This window comes from Dermacentor silvarum, chromosome 10 (genome assembly GCF_013339745.2).
Source record: "Dermacentor silvarum isolate Dsil-2018 chromosome 10, BIME_Dsil_1.4, whole genome shotgun sequence".
Lineage (NCBI taxonomy): Eukaryota > Metazoa > Arthropoda > Arachnida > Ixodida > Ixodidae > Dermacentor > Dermacentor silvarum.
In genome coordinates, this window is record NC_051163.1 from 88,413,563 (window position 1) to 88,434,467 (window position 20,905).

At 43.8% G+C, this 20,905-nt stretch overlaps 1 protein-coding gene across 7 annotated transcripts in view; it reads right to left on the reverse strand.

Moving 5' to 3' along the window:
- LOC119431349 (uncharacterized) overlaps nt 1–11,291 on the reverse strand; it is a 52,039-nt gene extending 40,748 nt beyond the window's left edge. For 3 of the 7 annotated variants that reach the window (XM_049657565.1, XM_049657570.1, XM_037698836.2), the window contains exons 1-4: nt 11,133–11,291; nt 9,658–9,796; nt 3,482–3,624; nt 619–727 (exon numbers count right to left, since the gene is read on the reverse strand). In XM_049657565.1, coding sequence (XP_049513522.1) covers nt 619–727; nt 3,482–3,624; nt 9,658–9,796; nt 11,133–11,202 — 461 coding nt within the window. In that variant the 5' untranslated portion in view covers nt 11,203–11,291. The remainder of the gene's footprint in view (nt 1–618; nt 728–3,481; nt 3,625–9,657; nt 9,797–11,132) is intronic. The other 4 variants (XM_049657566.1, XM_049657569.1, XM_049657568.1 and 1 more) reach the window with 3 other exon arrangements.
- Nucleotides 11,292–20,905: the final 9,614 nt, after the last annotated feature.

Genomic DNA, 20,905 nt, shown 5'->3' on the forward strand with positions numbered 1-20,905 from the left:
AAAACCTTATGTTCTTTACCGTTTAACGGAAGTCTATACCCACGTATTGCTTCGTTCGCACTATGTGATGGGCTCCATTGATGGGGAATCGAACCTGCGACCTTGTGCTCAGGAGCAGAATACCACACTGAGTACCCGCGACACAGGAGAGAATATGACACTTGTGACGTAGAGTTTACCCGTTGTATGTGCAGATGACGTGTCATGCGACTCAAAATCACCCAGGTACCCTTATAGAATCTTAGTGAAATTAAAGATCTGCCGGCCATGAAAACGTTTTGACTGTCTGATGACACTGCATAGGCTGCCTCTCAAAAATACCTTTTGCTAAAAAGTAGGTCATAGAAGTAATGTTGTGGGAATATTTGCGGCTCCCTGCATATTTAAAAATTTAAAGAAATGCTGTAGTTTTACGCTCCAATACAACGATCTTATAATGAGGCAAGTCACATAGGGTGGACAAAGGATTATTTTGACCCCTTGGTATTTTTAACGTGAACACAAGTCTAAGTGTACCTATCAGTATATATTAAAGGGCTTGAAGCTTACGATGGCTTAAAATCAGTTGTTGTTTTCATGCGATTCACTTCTTACAAATATTTTGCAAGTTAGGCTCACCTTTTCTGCGTTTCCAACTGGGCCTCGAAAGTTTTGTTTTCAATGTACGGTTTGGCATCACAGTTGCGCACGGTGCCGAGGTCGATGCACCCACGAAGTTGCGCCACGGCTGTGCGAGAAAAACGGAAGAACAAGCCTTGATGTGTGATTCCAAAGAAGCCCTGCTGGTTGATTATATAAGGTGTCCCAAGTGTCATTAACCAAGATTTCAAAATACGAAGATGCCACATAGCTGGAAATAACCAAGGTTATGTTCCTTGTCATCGCTTGGAGATACACAGATTATTTTTGCATTCCACCTAATTACAGAATTAGTCTTAAATAATTATTACCTTCTTATATATGATAATTGTGTGAAAAGTGTCAATGTGAAAATTGTTGGGCAACATGAAAAACTCCCGATACAACTTTCTGTTGCTCAATACGGGCTACATAAGAGTGCTTTTTTGCATGAAAGAAGCCCGCGAATACACGGCAAGTGCCTCGAGCGGCCAGTCGCATGGCAATTGAATGAGTAATTGTTGAATATTTAATTAGGACCAATTATGTAACTAGGCTGAATGCAAAAATATGTGAGTATCTCTAAGCGACGACGAACAACATTACCTTGGTTCTGTCAAGCTACGTGGCATTCCCATTTTTCTAAATCGTGGTGCAGGACACTTCGGACACCCTGCATATACACCGGCTAACACGCTAATGAGATTGCGAGAAAATGAGATTGCGATGGAGTAGGCATGATAAAATGGTTGATGAGTTGCCAAAAGTGAAGCAATAGGTATACTCTAAACGTGGCATGAGATAATGATCGTAACACGCAATTTGTTGCCTCGTCTCTTTGTTGAGTTCCTGTCACAGAGCTAACTTGAGGCACAATCCCAGACGGAATAATCCGCTCTCGTATGGGTCGCGTGGAAGCGTCAACACGTATTGCATTCTTGCCGAGCAGGCACGCAATCGCAACTCTGTGAAAACCGGTGATGAGGATGAACAGTTGTTCAGCATTTAAACAACCGCTTCACGAAAGCTTCGCTTCATAAAGATTCCAATATGTGCGTAGGATTTAAATAATGTGTGTACTACCTAGGTCATTCTGTGCCAGTTTGTTTAACAGCGTGGTACATACTTTTATAGCTAATCAAATTTAACTCAACACGTTCATACCTAAAACCTGCTCAAGTACATCAAATTTTCTGTAGAAAAAAAAGAGCTTTAGCATGTGCGCACTCAACTTACCCGGCGTACCGCGTTATCGCAGAAGTACAGGAAGCTACAGCGCTGGTATAGTGGTGTGTTGTGACACTTCGTCTAAACACAATGCCTTATAGACATGTTTTGTAAAAGGTTCAAAAAGGCAACGTGTCGACGATTGCGCCGCTATCGAAAGGTGCACCAGCAGCGAAGTAGAATACATTGTATTTGCAATAATAGGTCTTTGTTTGGCTGCTTGAGCTGTGCACCACCAGGAGGCACCACCAACCCTGCCGCTCACGTTTAAACCTCCGGTCACCCGCTGATCCACAAACGCTAAGATTGTGGACAAACTGAAAATCTGTTATGCGGATCACTCGCGCTGCAGGAAGCGGTTTATTCGAAGCTTTGCGAGGCTTCTGAGCGACAATTTTGCACCTATACCACCAGGTGTTTCAGCGAAAACTTTCAAAAATATTGAAGGGTTGCCTGTGGCAGGGAGCACAATTCTAGTTCATGAGCTGCTCTACTCGAAGAGGCAGACATTACTCACACAAGAAATTGAAATGCATGATCGAATAATTAACAAAAATTCAGTAATTAAGTTTTTAACTAATTACCTTATTGCAATTTACGAATTCTGTCCGCGGAGTTCGCAAAACGGATCCACTTGTAACGAATTCCCAGGGTGACACAAGTCTCGGGAGATTAATTCCCGAACTTTGCGGGAAAATGCATTGGCGTTCCAGTTATTTTTTAAACATAACGTCGTTTTATGCATTGAAGCACAAAAGTAACTGGAACGAACGCCAATGCGTTGCTCCGCAAAGCCCGTGTCAGTGCTTACGTATACAAAACCTGCTGCCACGAGACGGTTGGGTTTACATCATTCCTGATACCCGTTTCCACTATCTCGGTAACCGGCTCATCACTGAAGACAGCCGCTAGCATTCGCAAACTGGGGGAAATAGGCAACTCAAGCCAAGCCTCAGGTGTAACTAGAATAGGGAGTGAAGACGCCGATTGGAAAAAGTAAAGAGCTGAGACAAATTCGTGCACTTACTCGGTGAACAGTGTTGCCAGATTTCTTTAAATGGATTTCATATGCAAAAATTGCGTCTCCTTTTCATATTAAGAGCAAGTATTTATTATATATTATTGGCATGTGCCATGTTCTTCATATTATTGACAAGTGCCACTGGCACATACCCACTTTTGGGCTAATAAAAGGTGAAATAAAGCATGATTGTGTCTCGTTTTTGGGAACGTTGTGATATGCAAAATTGCATGATCTTCTGAAATAGCTATATGTCGTATGAAGTCGCTTCAAGCGGAGTATTTTGTTGAATTTCACATCTCCTGTGTTTGATCTGCAGAGATACATTGTTCTGTATCGTGGTGCCTAGGTGTCAGAATAATATATGGAGTGGATCGTTAACAGAAAATTATGAGAAAATGTGTCTCGTTATGTGTTTAACTCTCTTGATACGGCGCACAGTGCAGATCATTGTTACTGTTCTTCCATAATGCTTTCAACTTCGATGTACGTTCCACCTAATCAGTAGGTTCAACGGACTATATGATAATTCATTCCTGGCGGGTGAATTTCTTCGAAAGATTAGCATTTTACCGCTACCTGTGTGAAGAGAAGTAAGTGTGGCTGAACACTTACACTGGCAGTTTGCAGACGTAATTTCTTCGCGAAGCACAGCGTAGCCTCGTTCCATCCGGGTAAATTTCTTTTTCTCGGCGTCAGTGCAGCTGCTGTTACTTTGTTTCTTGCAATGGTTATCCGCAGGGAAGCCGTCTGGATAGCTGTTCGTAGGAAGACAAACGATACATTTGGGGTGAGGATTTGAAATTCTCCAGTTTCTATACCGTGGTGTGTTCTCTCCGCTTTGTTCGGGTTGAAGTGAGATGCATCATGAAGGTCAATTCGCTCGCTGCTGCGGCCGCGCTTCCTCACGCCAGCGTTTCTGACAGCGACTTTCTGCGTTCATCGAATGAGATGTGCTCATGTTGCTTTTGGGCGCCTGACACCATGCTCGTCAATTTCGTTAGTTAGCCAATGTTTACATGTTTCGTCATCATCATCATCGTCATCCTATATTTATATCCACTGCAGGACGAAGGCCTCTCCCTGAGATCTCCAATTACCCCTGTCTTGCGCTAGCTGATTCCAGCTTGTGCCTCCAAATTTCCTAACGTCATAAGCCCGCCTGGTTTTCTGCCATCCTCGACTGCCCTTCCCTTCTCTTGGTATCCATCCATGCTACGCATTACATGACCTGCCCAGCTCGATTTTTTTCCGTTTAATGTCAACTAGAATATCGGTTATCCCCGTTTGTTCTATGATCCACACCGCTCTTTTCCTGTCTCTTAACAGGTTAACATTTTTAACATTAGGCCTAACATTTTTCGTTCCATCGCTCTTTGTGCGGTCCTTAATTTGTTCTCGAGCTTCTTTGTTAACCACCAAGTTTCTGCTCCATATGTTAGTACCGGTATAATGCAATGATAGTACACTTTTTTTTAAACGACAGTGGTAAGCTCCCAGTCAGGATTTGGCAATGCCTGCCGTATGCACTCAAACCTAATTTTATTCTTCTGTAAATTCTTTTCTCATGATCAGGGTCACCTGCGAGTAATTGACCTAGATAAATGTACTCCTTTACAGACTCTAGAGGCTGACTGGCGATCGTCAATTCTTGTTCTCTTCCAAGGCTATTTAACATTATCTTTCTCTTGAGCATGTTAGCCTTCAACCCCACTCGTACACTGTCTCGGTTAAGGTCCTCAATCATTAGCTGTAATTTATCCCCATTGTTGCTGAATAGGACAATGTCATATGCAAACAGAAGGTTGTTGAGATGTTCACCGTTGATGCTCACTACTAAGCCTTCCCAGTCTAAGATCTTGAATACTTCTAAGCATGCAATGAATAGCATTGGAGAGATTGTGTCTCCTTGCCTGACATCATTCTTGATAGAAATCTTTCTACTTTTCTTTTGGAGAACCAAGTGCGTTGTGCAATCCTTGTAGATATTTGCCAAGCTATTCACGTATGCCACCTGTGCTCCTTGATTTTGCAGTGACTCTATGACTGCTGGTATCTCCACTGAATCATATGCTTGTTCATAGTGTATGAAAGTCATATAGAGAGATTGATTGTACTCTGCAGATTTCCCTATTACCTGATTGATGACATGAATGTGATCCATCGTAGAATATCCCTTCCTGAAGCAAGCTTGTTCTCTTGGTTGACTGAAGTCAATTGTTGCGCTGATATAATTCTAAATTATCTTGGTGAATATTTACACAATACTGAAGGCAAGCTAATGTGCCTATAATTATTGAATTCTTTAACGTCTCCTTTTTTATGGATGAGTATAATGTTGGCGTCAGTCCAGCTTTCTGGTACACTTGAAGACTTGAGGCATTGCGTATAAAGGGCCGCAAGCTTTTAAAGCATGATATCTCCTCGATCTTTGAATAAATCAACGGGTATTGCATCTTCTCCGGTAGTTTTCCCCTGTTCATGTTTTTCGAGGCCCTTCTAACTTCATCGCTAGTTATAGAAGAAGCCTCTGTATCCTGTTCATCACTACTTCGAATGAAAGTAGCTTGGCTACCCTGGGCGCTCTACAGGTCAGTATAGAATTCTTCCGCGGCTTTTACTATGTCATCAAAATTGCTGATGTTACCCTGCTTATCTTTCAGTGCATACATTTTGCCTTGCCCTATGCCAAGTTCTCACTGATTTCATGCTGCGGTCCATATTTTACTGCTTCCTCAATCTTTTTCCACGTGATAATTTCGAATTTCCCTTACTTTCTTCTTGTTGATCAGTTTCCACAGCTCAGCAAATTCTATCTGATCTCTCGAGTTTGACACTTTCATATTTTTCCGTTTCTTTAATAGGTCCTTTGTTACTTGGGAGAGCTTACCTACTGGTTGCCTTGGTGCCTTATCTGCCACTTCAATTGCTGCTTTGAGATCAGCCTAGTTACGGTTTCATTCATTACCTCTATGTTGTCTTCGTCTTCCTGATATAAAGCTGCATATTTGTTTGTGAGCACCTTCATAAATGGGTCTGCTTTTACCCTTACTTCGTCTAGGTTGGCCTGTTTCTTCTTGACTAATTTTATTCTTTCTGTCTTCAAATTGAGAGAAATCCTAGGCATCACTAACCTATGGTCACTGCACTTTATCCTAACTAACACTTCTACATTCTGCACTATGCTGGGATCGCCAGAGAGTATGAAATCTTTTTCATTCATTGTCTCTCCGTTGGGGCTTTTCCAGGTCCATTTCTTGTTGCTGCGCTTCCTGAAGATATTCATTATTCGGAGCCCATTTCTTTCCGTGAATTCTACTAACATCTCTCCTCTAGTTTTCCAAGAATCGATGCCGTAGTTGCCACTTGCTTGCTCACCAGCCCACTTTTGCATAGAAGTCACCATTACTACAGTATACTGAGTTTACACGTTCCTCATTGCTAATTCAACATCTTCATAAAACTGTTCTATTTCTTCATCATCGTGACTCGAGGTTGGGGTGTAGGCTAGTACTACCTTCATTCTATACCTCCTATTGAGCTTTATAACGACGACTGCTACCCTCTGATTAATGTTGTATAATTCATCAATGTTGCCTGCTATGTCCATATGGACTAGAAATCCTACCACGAATTTTCTCTTATTTGGAAGACCTCTGTAACAGATGACGTGGTCGTTAGTCAGTACTGTATAAGCCTCACCAGTTCTTCTAACCTCACTAAGGTCAATAATATCCCAGGCAATACCTGATAATTCTTCAAATAGCCCTGCTAAACTAGCCTCACTCGATAGGGTGCAAGTGTTGAACGTTGCCAGGTTCAGTTTCCAGTTGAATGGTTGGTTGTGGTTCACGCGTTTACACGACCTTTAGAACTACTATCCTTGCTTCGTATAACTGTCTAATAATTCGCTGTCGCACTCGATGCTTGACCTTTCGGGCAAAACTGGAACTTTTTTGATGGGAAGGCATCAAATGACCCATAGAGCGAAGAAGCTGGCGACGTCTGCAGTAGAGGAATGGCACCTAAACAGACTCTTCGAAACAGACTAAATTACCATTGGCTGCGACGCCATGTCAGGAGCGAGCCTCGACGGAACAGAGCGGGCGAATCGGAACACCTGATCTACGGTAGCGCGCTAGTTGTTGCATCAGGGGATAGGACATCGCCTTAACGCCACGTCACCAACATGCCCCAATGTAGAAGATACGGCGAAGCGATGCGCTACCTCGGTCTCTCGTCTCGCAGAACGTCGGTGGAAGGCGGCGTTGGCGCCGCAGCTTGCTACTGCTTGCTGGCTTGGGCAGCACGCACTGCTATGGTAGATTACTCCAGCGCAAAACTCGAAGGACTGCGGAGGCGTTTAAATGGACATTAACACTTTCGCCAGTCAGCCTCTAGAGTTTGTAAAGGAGTATGTTTATATAGGTCGTTTATTCACAGGGGACTCTGATGATGAGAGAGAAATTCAAAGAAGAAAAAAATTAGGTTGTAATGCATACGGCCGGCATTGCCAAATCCTGACTGGGAGCTTTCGACTGTCGTTGAAATACAAAGTGTACAATCATTGCATTCTACCGGTACTAACGTATGGGGCAGAAACTTGGAGGTTAACAATGAAGCTCGAGAACAAGTTAAGGACAGCACAAAGAGCGATGGAACAAAAATGTTAGGCCTAACGTTAAGAGACAGGAAGAGAGTGGTGTGGATCAGAGAACAAACGGGATAACCGATATTCTAGTCGAGATTAAATGGGAAAAAAATGGAGCTGGGCAGGCCATGTAATGCGTAGGATGGATAACCGGTGGACCATTGGAGTTATAGAATGGATACCAAGAGAAGGGAAGCGCAGTCGAGGATGGCAAAAAACTAGGTGGGGTGATGAAGTTAGAAAATTTGCAGGCGTCATTTGGAATCAGCTAGCGCAACACAGGGGTTATTGGATATCACAGGATGAGGCCTTCGTCCTGCAGTGGACATAAAAATAGGCTGATGATCATGATTCACAAATCATTAGAGGTGCTTATGTGCCCTGATATGTTTAAATGCGAAGCATTTCTATGCGAACATTTGCTACTTTGACAGTGTCTTTCTATGTATGTATCTATCTAGCCGCCTACGTCTTTGTGCTCTCATGGTCGTTTCGTTACCTTGTATGTACCAAAATTGGCTTACTATGACGCGAGTGTATGACGAACATAAATAATATGTCGTCACATGAATGTCATGACATGCGTGTCGTGTAGGTCATGAAACAGCCGTCTACATCTTAGTGCTCTCGTGGTCGTTTCGTAAGCTTGGTTGGTACTAAAATTGGTATAGTATGACAGGAGCGTATGACAAACATAAGTGAAAGGTCATGACATAAATATCATGACATGGGTTTCATGTAGGTCATGACAATGACCTAGCGACTAAAATTGACACTCAAAAACCGCTGAATGGGTTCGGACGTGGGTACTAAGTGAAGAAAACACTAAAGGATGATGATAGAAGTCATAGTCATGACCATGACTGAGCAAGTATGAGAATGACTCAGCGAAAAAAATTTAACACTCAAAAACCACTGAAATGGGTTCTGGCGTGGGTACGAAGTGAAGGATACACTAAAGAATGGTGGTAGAAGTCATTGTCATCAGTATGGCTCAGCAAATACGTCAATGCCTCGGCGATAAGGATTAACTCTGAAAACCACTGATCTGGTTTTGGACGTGGGTACTAAGTGAAGGAAACAGTAAAGCTTGATTGTAGAAGTCATAGTCATTACCATGACTGAACAAAAATGAGAATGACTCAGCGAAAAAAGATTAACACTCAAAAACAAATGGAATGGGTTCGAATGTGGTACTAAGTGAAGGGAAAAGCTGAAGGTTCATGGTCCAAGTCACAGTCATGAGCATGACTAAGGCATTCGCCTTAAGCGCTCTTAGATGTACCTAAAGGGACTCCTGAGGACTGATGACAGGAATGCCATGACACGCGTGTCATGAAGGTCAAGAAAGAGCCGCCTACGTCTTGGTGCTCTCATGGTCGTTTGGCTAACATGGTAGGCTTCACGCACACTTCTTCGCATAACATTTTTTCCCACAGGGCTTGGGATCTGCCGGCTTTTTTTTATTCGCCGTATGGCATAGGGAATTCTAACGACGTGGCCTCACGGTGACGGTACGATAACAACTTGACGAAGAAGGCGTCACGAAGAGGACAGACCGACAGGAGAAGCAAACCCAGTTGGAGTCTATAACTGCGGTAACAATAAAATGCATCCCGAGAAATTATTTCACAGTTTTAAATGCTAGAAGTACGATCAATTAAGGAAATGTATTTATATCTGAAATGATTCAAGATGTCTGCAAGTATTGTTACTTATTTGCGTTAGGATGAACCAGTCCTCCGTATTTCTGTTACTAATGTTGTATTCTAGTGTTACAGCAAATGCTTCTGGCAGTTACGACTTCGGGATCGCGTTTTCTAAATATTGAATGTAGTGCTTGTAACGTTATATTAATTAACAAAAAACTTAATCATTGCGCGAGACTTTTACAAGCATGTTTATTTAAACTGGTGCTAAACAGCTCCACGAAGCCGCAGCAATTTGCTTGAAAGAAGTGTGAAAACGTCGCTAATTAGTCGTTGCAAGTAAATAAATTCTGCAGAAATTTACAGTTTGCCCAAGCCATGAAATTTCCTAGTGTTCTTTAGGTGTGCACAATACCAGTAAGTATTGCAATCATGGAGGTACATCATTTGCGACAGTGGTGCCATCACGAAGGAGTACTGTGCCCACGTACCTTTTGCAAAGGTCTCCTAGATAGTTTTCGCTGTTGTGAACAACTTTTTGCGCAAGTGGAAACGTTCCGTGCTGGTCGGCAACGGACCAATAGCACGCAGTGATGCTCTGCGTGTCGCAATAGGACTTCCCATCACCATCTTGAAAGAAATCAGATGGGCGGAAAAAGTATTTCGAATCAAAATTGGGTATATAACACGGCAACGCTGAAGAACAAAAATAGGTAGTGACAGATATTGTTAAAAAGTCAGTAGCACTTCACATGGGCAACCACGCGGTTATCCAGTGTCACAAGCTTTATTAGACATCGACGCTCATCAGAACAGGTGGCGTAAAAATTTTTTTTTGAAAACAATCTCATTTGAAAGCTCCGAGTTCCAACATGCAAGTACGTTTGAAGGAAGCAAAAATTCTTGAGGGAGGTCAGTCGATGCTTCATTACGCCACATTCTCACTGCCAATACAGCTTCGTCATCGAGTAGCCTTGGTCGCGTTACTTGTCAAAGTCAGGATTAGTGTTTCTGCCCTTGACTTGCAAGTCAACTGCTACGCCAACACGCATATCCAAAGCTCAATGAGAAGTAAAACTGCAGAAAGTTTGTTATAATCTCACGCAACACAGACAACAATTCCTTAATGCAGCCAATTCCTCCAAGTCTAAGGCCTGTAAGAACACGTTCAAACAGTCTTGCACCGCATCACACTGCCATCAATAGATTAATGCGACTAAGCCATTATGACACAAACTGTGATAAATGACGTGGGGCCTATTGCTAACTCTGCACATGAGTCGGAAGTTATATGCTTTGAGTAAACACAAGTACCGCTCACAACGTTTAAAAATAAGCCGTTTGACTTTCAATATAGCACCATGCGAATGCCCCGTAAAGGCGTGTGTAAATTTAAAGTCGCGATAGCGCTGCGGTGCCACCTATGGTTGGTTCTCTGGCGTTGAATTAAGCCAAAGCTAGTGCGTGGGGATCTAGTGGAATAGGGTTATAGGGTAGGGGATGTATTGAGTACTGAGTATATAACATAATATTTCTCAACTCTACATGTCTCAATAGGTGCACTTTAAGGAATTGTGATGTCGTTGTATAATTCATTAGTTAGAGATGCAAGCTAGAAACTGCAGTTTTCTTCAATGTTGCGACTTTCAGCAGTTCTTGCAAAATATTTGATGGCCTAAATCAAAAGTATACTCCATGTATTTGGTAGGTTCTTTTTTTAATACAACAAAGCTCATTGAGTTCGAAGAAGTGGATGCCGAACAAAACATTTTTTTTTCATTCCACTTATATTAGATATGAGCCTTCCTCCCGAGGCAAAACTTACTATAGACGTCTATATGACATATCTTAGGAACACTTCCAATATAAAAAAAATAAATCAGCTAGGCATTGAGAACGTTATGCCGGAGTCTTCAACTGCACTTCACCTAAAGAAAACCACAATGCTCATTAAAAAGTGCCTTACCTTGCCCTACAGCGAGCCCCGCGAATAGCAGAGCTGCCCCTGCAAACTTCGCAGCCGTTAGTGTAGCCATTTTTTGAAGCGATCTGCTGCACCTCAAGCCCAGACAGTTTTATTCTACCAGTGCTACTTTTTTTTTGCACACGGAACACTACTTCTACGTCACTTGTGGAATCCCTGCTACAGCAGCAACGGCGTTTCGAGAACTTTTTTTTTTTTGCAACAGTCGAGTCTCCTTCTATCGACGGATGTCGAATGTTAACAGATGAAAAGGCATGCTGAAACTTGCATTCCTCTACAGACACCGCTTGTGTCGGAAAACGTACCTTTATCGGTGGGGCCTTACACAAACGCCTCTCGGTGGGTCTAATCTCTGTACACCCTCCCGCCCCCCCCCTCCCTCCCGGTGTGATATGGGGCGCTCATTGTCCCTGTCCTTGATAACTAAAGGAGTATGCTTTGTTAAAGGAGTATCCGGATAAACATGAAACCTGTGTGTCGAGAGAGGGCACCCACCCTTTGTTATACCCCAAGTAAGTCCATGAGTCACATCAGATATTCCGGCGCCAACCCTCCTCTCTTTTTGAGGGACAAGTGGAATACTTCAGTACGCATGTACCCGTGTTTTTTATCGCTCGTCAAAACAGACTGACATAGGCTAAACAGCCGCGATACTCCTTTACCTATGTCGGCATTTTTTTCTATGAAAAAACATGCATAGTTCCGAACCACGTAGCCCATACTTCAAACAACCCCCTCCCCCTTGTTGTTTTGACCAGCTCGAACAATTGCAGCGATGGCATTTTTCTAAAGTTTTTTTTTTTGAAAGAAATCAAACACACATTTTTGCATTGTCGGTTCCAGTTCGCTCTTTTTCTTTAATGCATTCAAACACCACTTTAGAACCAATATTAAACTAGACTGGTCCCTGCGTGTGCAATCAGAGAGCTTTATTTATTTATTTTAATTATTTCAAAGAAATTGAAGGAGGGTTTTATAAATTATATCACGTTTTGAAATTACCTTGTGTGTGGCAACATTATGCTTTCGAAATCAAGTGATCATGCAAAACCTAACACACACTTACAATAAAACAAATAGAAAAAAAATGCCAGTGCCAGCGGTACATGCATTTTGTCTTCCGTTTACTCCACTTATTTCTTGTAAAGGCTTCATTTCATTGTTCATTATACATGTGTATTTTCATAAAATGTCAAATGCAAAATTAGAGAAGTGGCCTGAGCTACCTGGAGGGTTGTTTAATGTGGCGTACAGTAAAGAATGATAACGTAACAGATATACTTTCCCCTGTAACTTCTATTTCTTGTCTGTCTCTTATACCTAGTGTATTCCTTAAGTTTGAAGACAAAAAAACCTATGGAGCATATAGCAGAATTCGGCCAGTTAGGATGCGTAACCGGAATATATGAATCACTTTCATGGCAAATCGTAATGTCGTGGTAGCTAAATAGAATGATTCACGAATTAACTGACTAATCACAAATCATACCACTAGTATAAACTGAATTAAAGCTAATATAGCAGTTTTTGAGCTAACTAACCAACGGGAAGTGGCCCGTATTTCCATATTTCATAAATCTTTCCATCGTACCACATGTCATATTGCTTCGTACTGCTGCCGCATTACATTTCAAGGTACGTTGTACACTGTATTAAAATACTGACTGATTCGTGTCACAGGAAATCTTTCTTTAAGTCTGTAACCTTCCAGACTACCCAGCAATATAATAACGTTCCCTGAAGTATCGTAACCACATATATAAGGACAGTCCTTGTATTGCCAGAACTCCATCTACTTGTTAGTCGTTGTATTGCTTTATAACCACTACCTGGTTATTGCCATATGGCACAAAGACTATCCTAAAAATAAATACGTAAATAAATAAATAAGTAAATAAATAAGTAAATTGTTTCATTTTTCTTATTATTCACTTTAAAAGGGTTGTTTCCTGTGCAAAATTGAATTTCAGCAGTGGCGAAGTTATATCTGCTTTACAGAATTCTTGACCACACCACTTTCGAAATTTGGGACATCTCTCCTTAAATTACTCAACGAAATACATTGGCGTTTGGTTATGGCAAATGTCATCTAAAACGCCAATGAATTTTTTGTGTGCTTTGGCAACGAGTTTCTCGGAAGTGGTGCTAGTTTTGAAATTTCTGTTGTGCAGACATGGCTTCACATGACTGAATAGGCTTCAGTTTTGTGATTGCTACGTTTCTACAGGGAATAAGCAAACATATTTAGTGAATCTAATTACGTAACTATCAACGCGATAAATAAAAATTCACATGCACGTACGCTCACCTTCTTGCAAAATGTTAGCAGGCGGTAAAGACCTATCTGTCGCTGATTATTCTGCAATATAGTTTTTTTTTTATTTCGACGTGTGCTGCGCTTGGGCATCGTAATAATAAATATACTATGAATATATTGCCACCAGGTCACGAGCTGCGGCGAGCACGAGCCAGTATTCAGGCAAGGAGAGAGGAAGAAGAAGTTTTCGTTTTTGGGGTCAGCCATTTTCTTGGCTAGTGCTCGTCCCTGCCGGCGCAGTCCTTCTTGCTAAAAAGGCCTTCTGTTGCACGTGACAAACTGGTGGAGGTGCTGGGTAGTCCCAGCAAATGTCCTACATGCCTCCTGGTAACCCTGTGCCTACAGTGACAACACCTGTTCACCGGGCCAGCCGAAGAGTTCGAGGATTGCCCCCTGAGTTTGGACCTCTACCCGAGACTACGTCAGCGACACACCAAAGCGGTATGGAAGGCATTACTACTGCTGCTCACTATACGCTACAGAAAGTGCCAAAAGTCTTCCATGGTTGCACCCTTGAAGACGTGGAAGACTGGTTGGCTCAGTTCGAACGCGTCGCAGATTTCAATGGGCGGACCGATGCGAACAAGCTGAAAGTGTGTACTTTAGCCTGGAGGATGGCGCTCGCACCTGGTACGAGAACCGCGAACCCTTCTTGTCGTGGAGCGACTTTTGTCGTCATCTGCGGGCAAGTTACGTCAATGCTGATCACTGTGAACGTGCCGAGCGGGCCATTCAGTCGCGCATCTAAATGCCCAATGAAAGTGTGATGATGTACGTTGAGGACATGACGCGCCTCTTTGGTCGCGCTGACCCGGACATGGCAGAAGATAGGAAGCTCCGCCACTTAATGCGAGGGGTTAAGGAGCAGCTTTTCGCTGGCCTCGTTCGGAGTCCCCCGACGACTGTGGCCGAGTTCTTAACGGAAGCCACGACAATGGAAAAAGTGCTTCAGCAGCGACCGGCAAATCAGTGTCGCGTCATCGGTGGATCAGATCGAAGCTGCCGGAGGTAGCATCAACATCTTCTCCCTCTGCGACCTCATCCGATCAGTGGTACGCGACGAGCTGCAAAGAATTCACTGCCCGCCTCAACCTACTGCGGGATCCATATCCAACCTCATCAGGAACGAGGTACAGCATGCTCTGCAAGTCCCGCTTGCCAGTGAGGTCACACCACCTGTGCCGACGGAGCTTCGGCGCGCATCATACGCGGAAGCTGCGAACCGGTGTATTCCTGTTTCACCGCGCTTCGTGCGCCCCACGCCTCACGATACACTTCCATCAGTCAACCGATCCAGCACTTGGAGAACCGCCAACCGCTTCAAAGAAAATCGGACGTCTGGCGCACACCGGACAGGCGACCGCTGTGTTATCGCTGTGGCGAAGCCGGACATGTATACCGTGAATGCCCGTATCGCCGCCTTGGACTTCAGGGTTTTTCCGTCGACTCTCCAAGGCCAAGATTCGGGGAAAGACCAAGAGCCATTGAGGAATACCTGTCTCAACAGCGCATGCCACTGCCCTTGCGACGGCAGTCATGGTCACCGTCGCCGAGACGATTTTCCCCAAATTCCCGGAGCTCCCCAGTGGTGGCGCAGGGGCGTTCGCCAAGCCCTAGAGGGGAAAACTAAAGACAGCGACCTTCGGGGGCGAGGCCGCTGATAATCGACGCGAGCAAGGCCTCCCAGCGACGCGACCAGGTACCGGCAGTGATTCGACGACACTGCCGGTACCTGGTCGGGTCGTAGACTGTCACGTCGACCAGCGGCCACTCGCTATTGCTATGAACGAGTTATTAGCGCACAAGAGGAACTTTTTTGATATAGTGTTCTAGCAAGGTATATATCAACTGGTAACGAAGCTTGCATACGAGCCCACATGTCAAGAAAATGGCGGCGTGTGGCAACCGTGGCCATCTGTGTGTGGTGGAGACAACTTCCGTAAAACAAAAGTAAAAAGTACGACGTCACACCCGGAAATCGAAGTGATGTCGATAGCTTATTCTACTTGGCGACTTGGCGCGAATGTTTGGATTTATTTAGCGTCCGGAATTTAGACCGCTATGCGAGGCGTTATTTTTCTTCTGAGGCCGAGGTGATCTTGCGAGTCGTCTCAACTGAAGCACCAGCGTTTCATTTAACTGTAGAAGTTGCGTATGTTTTAATGGGAACACACTTAGGCTGTTATTCCCGGCAGTTGCTGCAGTAGGCTGCTTAGGAAGGTAAGCGAAAAGGACAAAAAGAAATGACAGAGCAAAAGAGGATTAAAAAGCAGGTTCACTTTTATTCGACTAGAATAATGCAACCAATATACTTTAACATCAAGACATCTGCTTCAATGGATGAAAAGTAATATGGCGGCAGTACACAGTCGTAATGTATAGCAACACATACGAAACCTTTTCACAGACTTATTCGCAAGTCCATGCGACACCATGTATTCAAATCGAGCCGTTATTAGACAACAGTGCCACACATTATCATTTAGAAAACATTCGACTCACTAATTTGGCAGCCTGCAGGAACACTCAGAGCCTGTGCTATGGAGGGTGAGCGAACATAGCGCGACGTTTCTTCGAGGGGCACTATGCAGTTAACGTTGTTATGACGGGTTCTTTTGTTTATTTGGTTTTGACGGTTCTCTGAGGCGAAAACTCCGAGAACCCTATTGGGGACAAAGCCGTTTGTTGGTGAACGTACACAAACTTTAATAAAACTAAAACGAAAAGCAACCCATAAAAGAAAGGCTCAAAGAAATATCGCAGCATGAAAACCACACTTAAAGTTAAGACGATATCAACACTACGCGAGTCCGGGAGGATCACGAGTATGAGGGCGCGTAATAGTTCCAAGAGTATGGGAGGCGGCGAAACAACGGAGGACGTGGCGCTTGTCTCACCACAATGTCAATGGGATCGCTAGATGAACGTGCCTCACTTTTCTGGCGCTCTGGCCGATTCATCATTTGCTGATTGGCCGCTCAAAGCTCCGTGTGTTCTCCTGATTGGATGGATTTTTCTTTTATTTGCTCTTCTTGCGCCGCGTGTTCACGTGCCGGACGCTCTTCGACCTTGTCGTCTTGCATCAAGCACGGAATTCGCCTCCGCGCGCGCACTCGTCGTCTGCTTCATGTCCGCCACACCGTGTCGCGCACTCCACAGACCACAATCGTCACGACGAGACACAGTGAGTCGGAGGCCGCAGCGTGAACTTGTAGGATAACAGAAGTATGCACTCACACCTTTCGCCAATATACGTATGCCGCACGCTATGTCACGCAAAATTTGAAGTGAAGTGCACGCCACGCTTTGGAACAAACACGCAAGGAAATTTTAAAGAATGCTGGCTCTCCTGTAATCGAGAGATGTAAGCAGGAAATGGCTACGGGCAAAGCAGATTGGTGCCTCGACGCAGGCCTGAAAGCTTGTTAAGTCGAAAACAACCTATTTTGAAGTTTAATTCTTTTCAAGTCTCGTCTCGGCCAAACAACCATCCGCGGTGCGCGGGCGCTACCGGCCTGGTCACACAGCGTGGCGCCATCTCTCGAAGGAGGCGGCGCAAGACCCGCGCCGCGGAACTCACGGACCGCTGGCGTTGAAAAGATCACAGCCAACCCTGTCTCAACGCCAAAAGATGACAAACAAGTTTATGGTGCACTGTATGAGCCTTTTCAACGTCGCTTTCGAAAAAAAAAACAAATTACTCCAGGAAAGCGCGCCGATCGAGCGAATGCTGCTCAATCGGCTGTTCTTCGCTTTCTAGGACGCAGCAGCAAATCCCAATAATAAAAACTCGGCGTCTATGATGTGACGGATGGCACCAGCAGCGCAAGCGTATGCTCACGGACGGCTACGTGTGCGGATCATCTGACCAGTGTGGCAACACCCCTACCCGAGACGGCTACATAAGCAACGTTGACGGAACGAAACAACGGAGACCAGCGGGGCGCACAGATCGAGCGAACGCCACTCATTCGACTGCTCTTCGCTTTCTAGATGGGTGCTTACTCTATTGACATTTAGATCTGCTCTCCTGCTCTGCTGGTCTGTTGTGAAACTATGCTGTGAAACGTTGCCATGGGTGATGAAGTTGTTCTGCTTAGCATGCCACACACAATTTACTAAAGGTGCGTTAACCTCAGCAGTACTCAGTGTAAAATACCTATCATAGTATAAAGTGTTCCGCAGTAAGCAAGAACAAATTGAAAGCGATGAAAGACGCCGAATCGAAGCGTGGATCTGTAGTACGAGTCAGGTACACGACAAACGACAGGCTAGCGAAATGGACAACATAATAACCGATGAGCAATCGTATCAGACGAAAGTCGATTCACTTGCCTTGCTTATCCAGCAAAGCGCAGAAATTCTTAAGAAACTAAACAATGTCCTGATAAGGGTAGGCATAACGTAAAACTACTCCGACCTGTTTTTATTCCAAATCGGCCGTTAGCCCTCCGTGATATGGCAAATTGGCTCCAGATATGCGCATATGAGCGGCCGCCACGTCCATATGGGCAGAGCTGGAGCTAATTTGACCTATCACGGAAGGATAATGGCCAATTTGGAAGAGAAACATATTGGAATAGTTTTACGTTATACCGGCCAAGGATCGAACAGATAGCAAAAGATGTGGGTGCCCAAAATGAAAAGCAAGAAAACCTTCACAGAACACTAGAAAATGAGAGCAAATTAATTCAGACAATAGAGGCTTCTGTACAGTACCTTTCAGATCAGTATTATGCGATCCCTGTAAAGCTGGCCGGACAAGAAAGAACGGTTTAATATAACTTTTGAAACACATTGGCGAGCTTGAGGCTCGAATGGGAAAGAATGATAAAGAAATTGCCGAAAAAAAGCAACATTGGTAAACAATGAGCTATAATCACGCCGCAAAATATTGAAGTCCAAAGCATTCCCGTAACACCAAAAGAAGGTATTATGACCATTCTAGCAGAGGTCGCAACCGAACTGGGTGTGCCCACACCCACTGTAGACAACGTCGAAGGGGCACGCACAATGAAGGCTAAGATAGGAAAGGTTTCGCCCATTTTGATAAGATTCCATGACCGGCGCATTCGTGATGAATGGGCACCAAACGAAATGCTTTAAGATGAAAAGAGATATTTATCTATGATAACTTGATCTTGTACGCGAAGCAGTTGATTTAGGCAGTGAGGACAGCGGCGAAAGAAAAATTCTGCAAATTTACTTGGACACGCAATGGAAAAGAGAGAAAAGGAGGACGAATCAATCATCCAAATAAAACGTGTTGAAGACTTGCAAAAACTTTCATGATGACTGAAACTTATCCCAATCTAAAAGAGTAGCACAAAACACGGAATTAAAATTTAGACAGAGGGGTGTGTGAAGTACCTTTATGTGATACATGTTAACATAAGGAGTATTCAAAGCTTTCAACCAGTTGATTGTTCACCTATCCGAGTTCGAAGGAGATGTAGATGTACTCATCTTGACAGACACTAATATTGATAAAAACACGTGCGAGACATATAAACTGCCTAGTTATGATTTCCACAATTTTTTTATTGCGAGGTAAGAAGATGTGGTCTGATTATATAGAATATTTTACGGAAGCGTTTAGGTTTCGCAATCTTCGGCGGCTAACGCTGCAGTTTTCTGTCTTTAACAACGAAGTGTGCGTTACGACAGTCAATTAGCAAGCATAAAAATAGTTGTATAAATGCGTTCCGCGTTCCATGACCATGTCACGTCACTTCACTTCTCATAAAACTTACAAATTGTTTTTGTAACAGCCCAAGATGGCGGCGCATCAGCATCACTTTAATCAAAGAGTCTTTACAGCTTGCTAAAATTTTAGACCGAAGTACACTCGAATATGCCGCTTCCATCTATGACCCCAGATTAGCCCAACATAACTCTGTCCGCTTTATTCTCCGAAACTACAGTCGTACTGTCAGCATCACTTTAATGAAAGAGTCTTTACAGCTTGCTAAACTTTTAGACCGAAGTACACTCGAATATGCCGCTCCCATCTATGACCCCCGGTTAGCCCAACATAACTCTGTCCGCTTTATTCTCCGAAACTACAGTCATACTGTCAGCATCACTTTAATGAAAGAGTCTTTACAGCGTGCTACAATTTTAGACCGAAGTATACTAGAATATGCCGCTTCCATCTGAGACCCCAGCTCTGATGAGTTAGCCACCGCCCTCAGGTTAGTCCAACATAACTCTGTCCGTTTTATTTTCCGAAACTACAGTCGTACTGTCAGCATCACTTTAATGAAAGAGTGTTTACAGCTTGCTAAAGTTATAAACCGAAGTATACTCTAATATGCCGCTTCCATCTGGGACCCCAGCTCTGATGTATTCGCCTCTGCTCTCGGGTCCGTCGAAGATAACTCTCTCCGCTTTATTCTGCAAAACTACAGTTGTACTATCAGCATCACTTTAATGAGTCTTAACAGCTTGCTAAAATTTTAGACCGAAGTACACTCGAATATGCCGCTTCCATCTATGACCCCAGGTTAGCCCAACATAACTCTGTCCGCTTTATTCTCCGAAACTGCAGTCGTACTGTCAGCATCACTTAAATGAAAGAGTCTTTACAGCTTGCTACAATTTTAGACCGAAGTACACTCGAATATGCCGCTTCCATCTGAGACCCCAGCTCTGATGTGTTAGCCTCCGCCCTCGGGTTAGTCCAACATAACTCTGTGCGTTTTATTCTCCGAAACTACAGTCGTACTGTCAGCATCACTTTAATGAATGAGTCTTTACAGCTTGCTAAAATTTTAAACCGAAGTATACTCGGAAATGCCGCTTCCATCTGGGACCCCAGCTCTGATGTATTTGCCTCTGCTCTCGGGTTAGTCCAAGATAACTTTGTCCGCTTTATTCTGCGAAACTACAGTTGTACTGTCAGCATCACTTTAATGAGTCCTAACAGCATGCTACAATTTTAGACCGAAGTACACTCGAATATGCCGCTTCCATCTGAGACCCCAGCTGTGATGTGTTAGCCTTCGCCCTCGTGTTAGTCCAACATAACTCTGTCCGTTTTATTCTCCGAAACTACAGTCGTACTGTCCGCATCACTTTAATGAAAGAGTCTTTACAGCTTGCTAAAATTTTAAACCGAAGTATACTCGAATATGCGCTTCCATCTGGCACCCCAGCTCTGATGTATTTGCCTCTGCTCTCGGGTTAGTCCAAGATAAATCTGTCCGCTTTATTCTGCGAAACTACAGTTGTACTGTCAGCATCACTTTAATGAGTCTTAACAGCTTGCTACAATTTTAGACCGTAGTACACTCGAATATGCCGCTTCCATCTGGGACCACAGCTCTGATGTATTAACCTCTGCCCTCGCGTTAGTCCAAGATAACTCTGTCCGCTTTATTCTCCGAAACTATAGTCGTACTGTCCGTATCACTTTAATGAAAGAGTCTTTACAGCT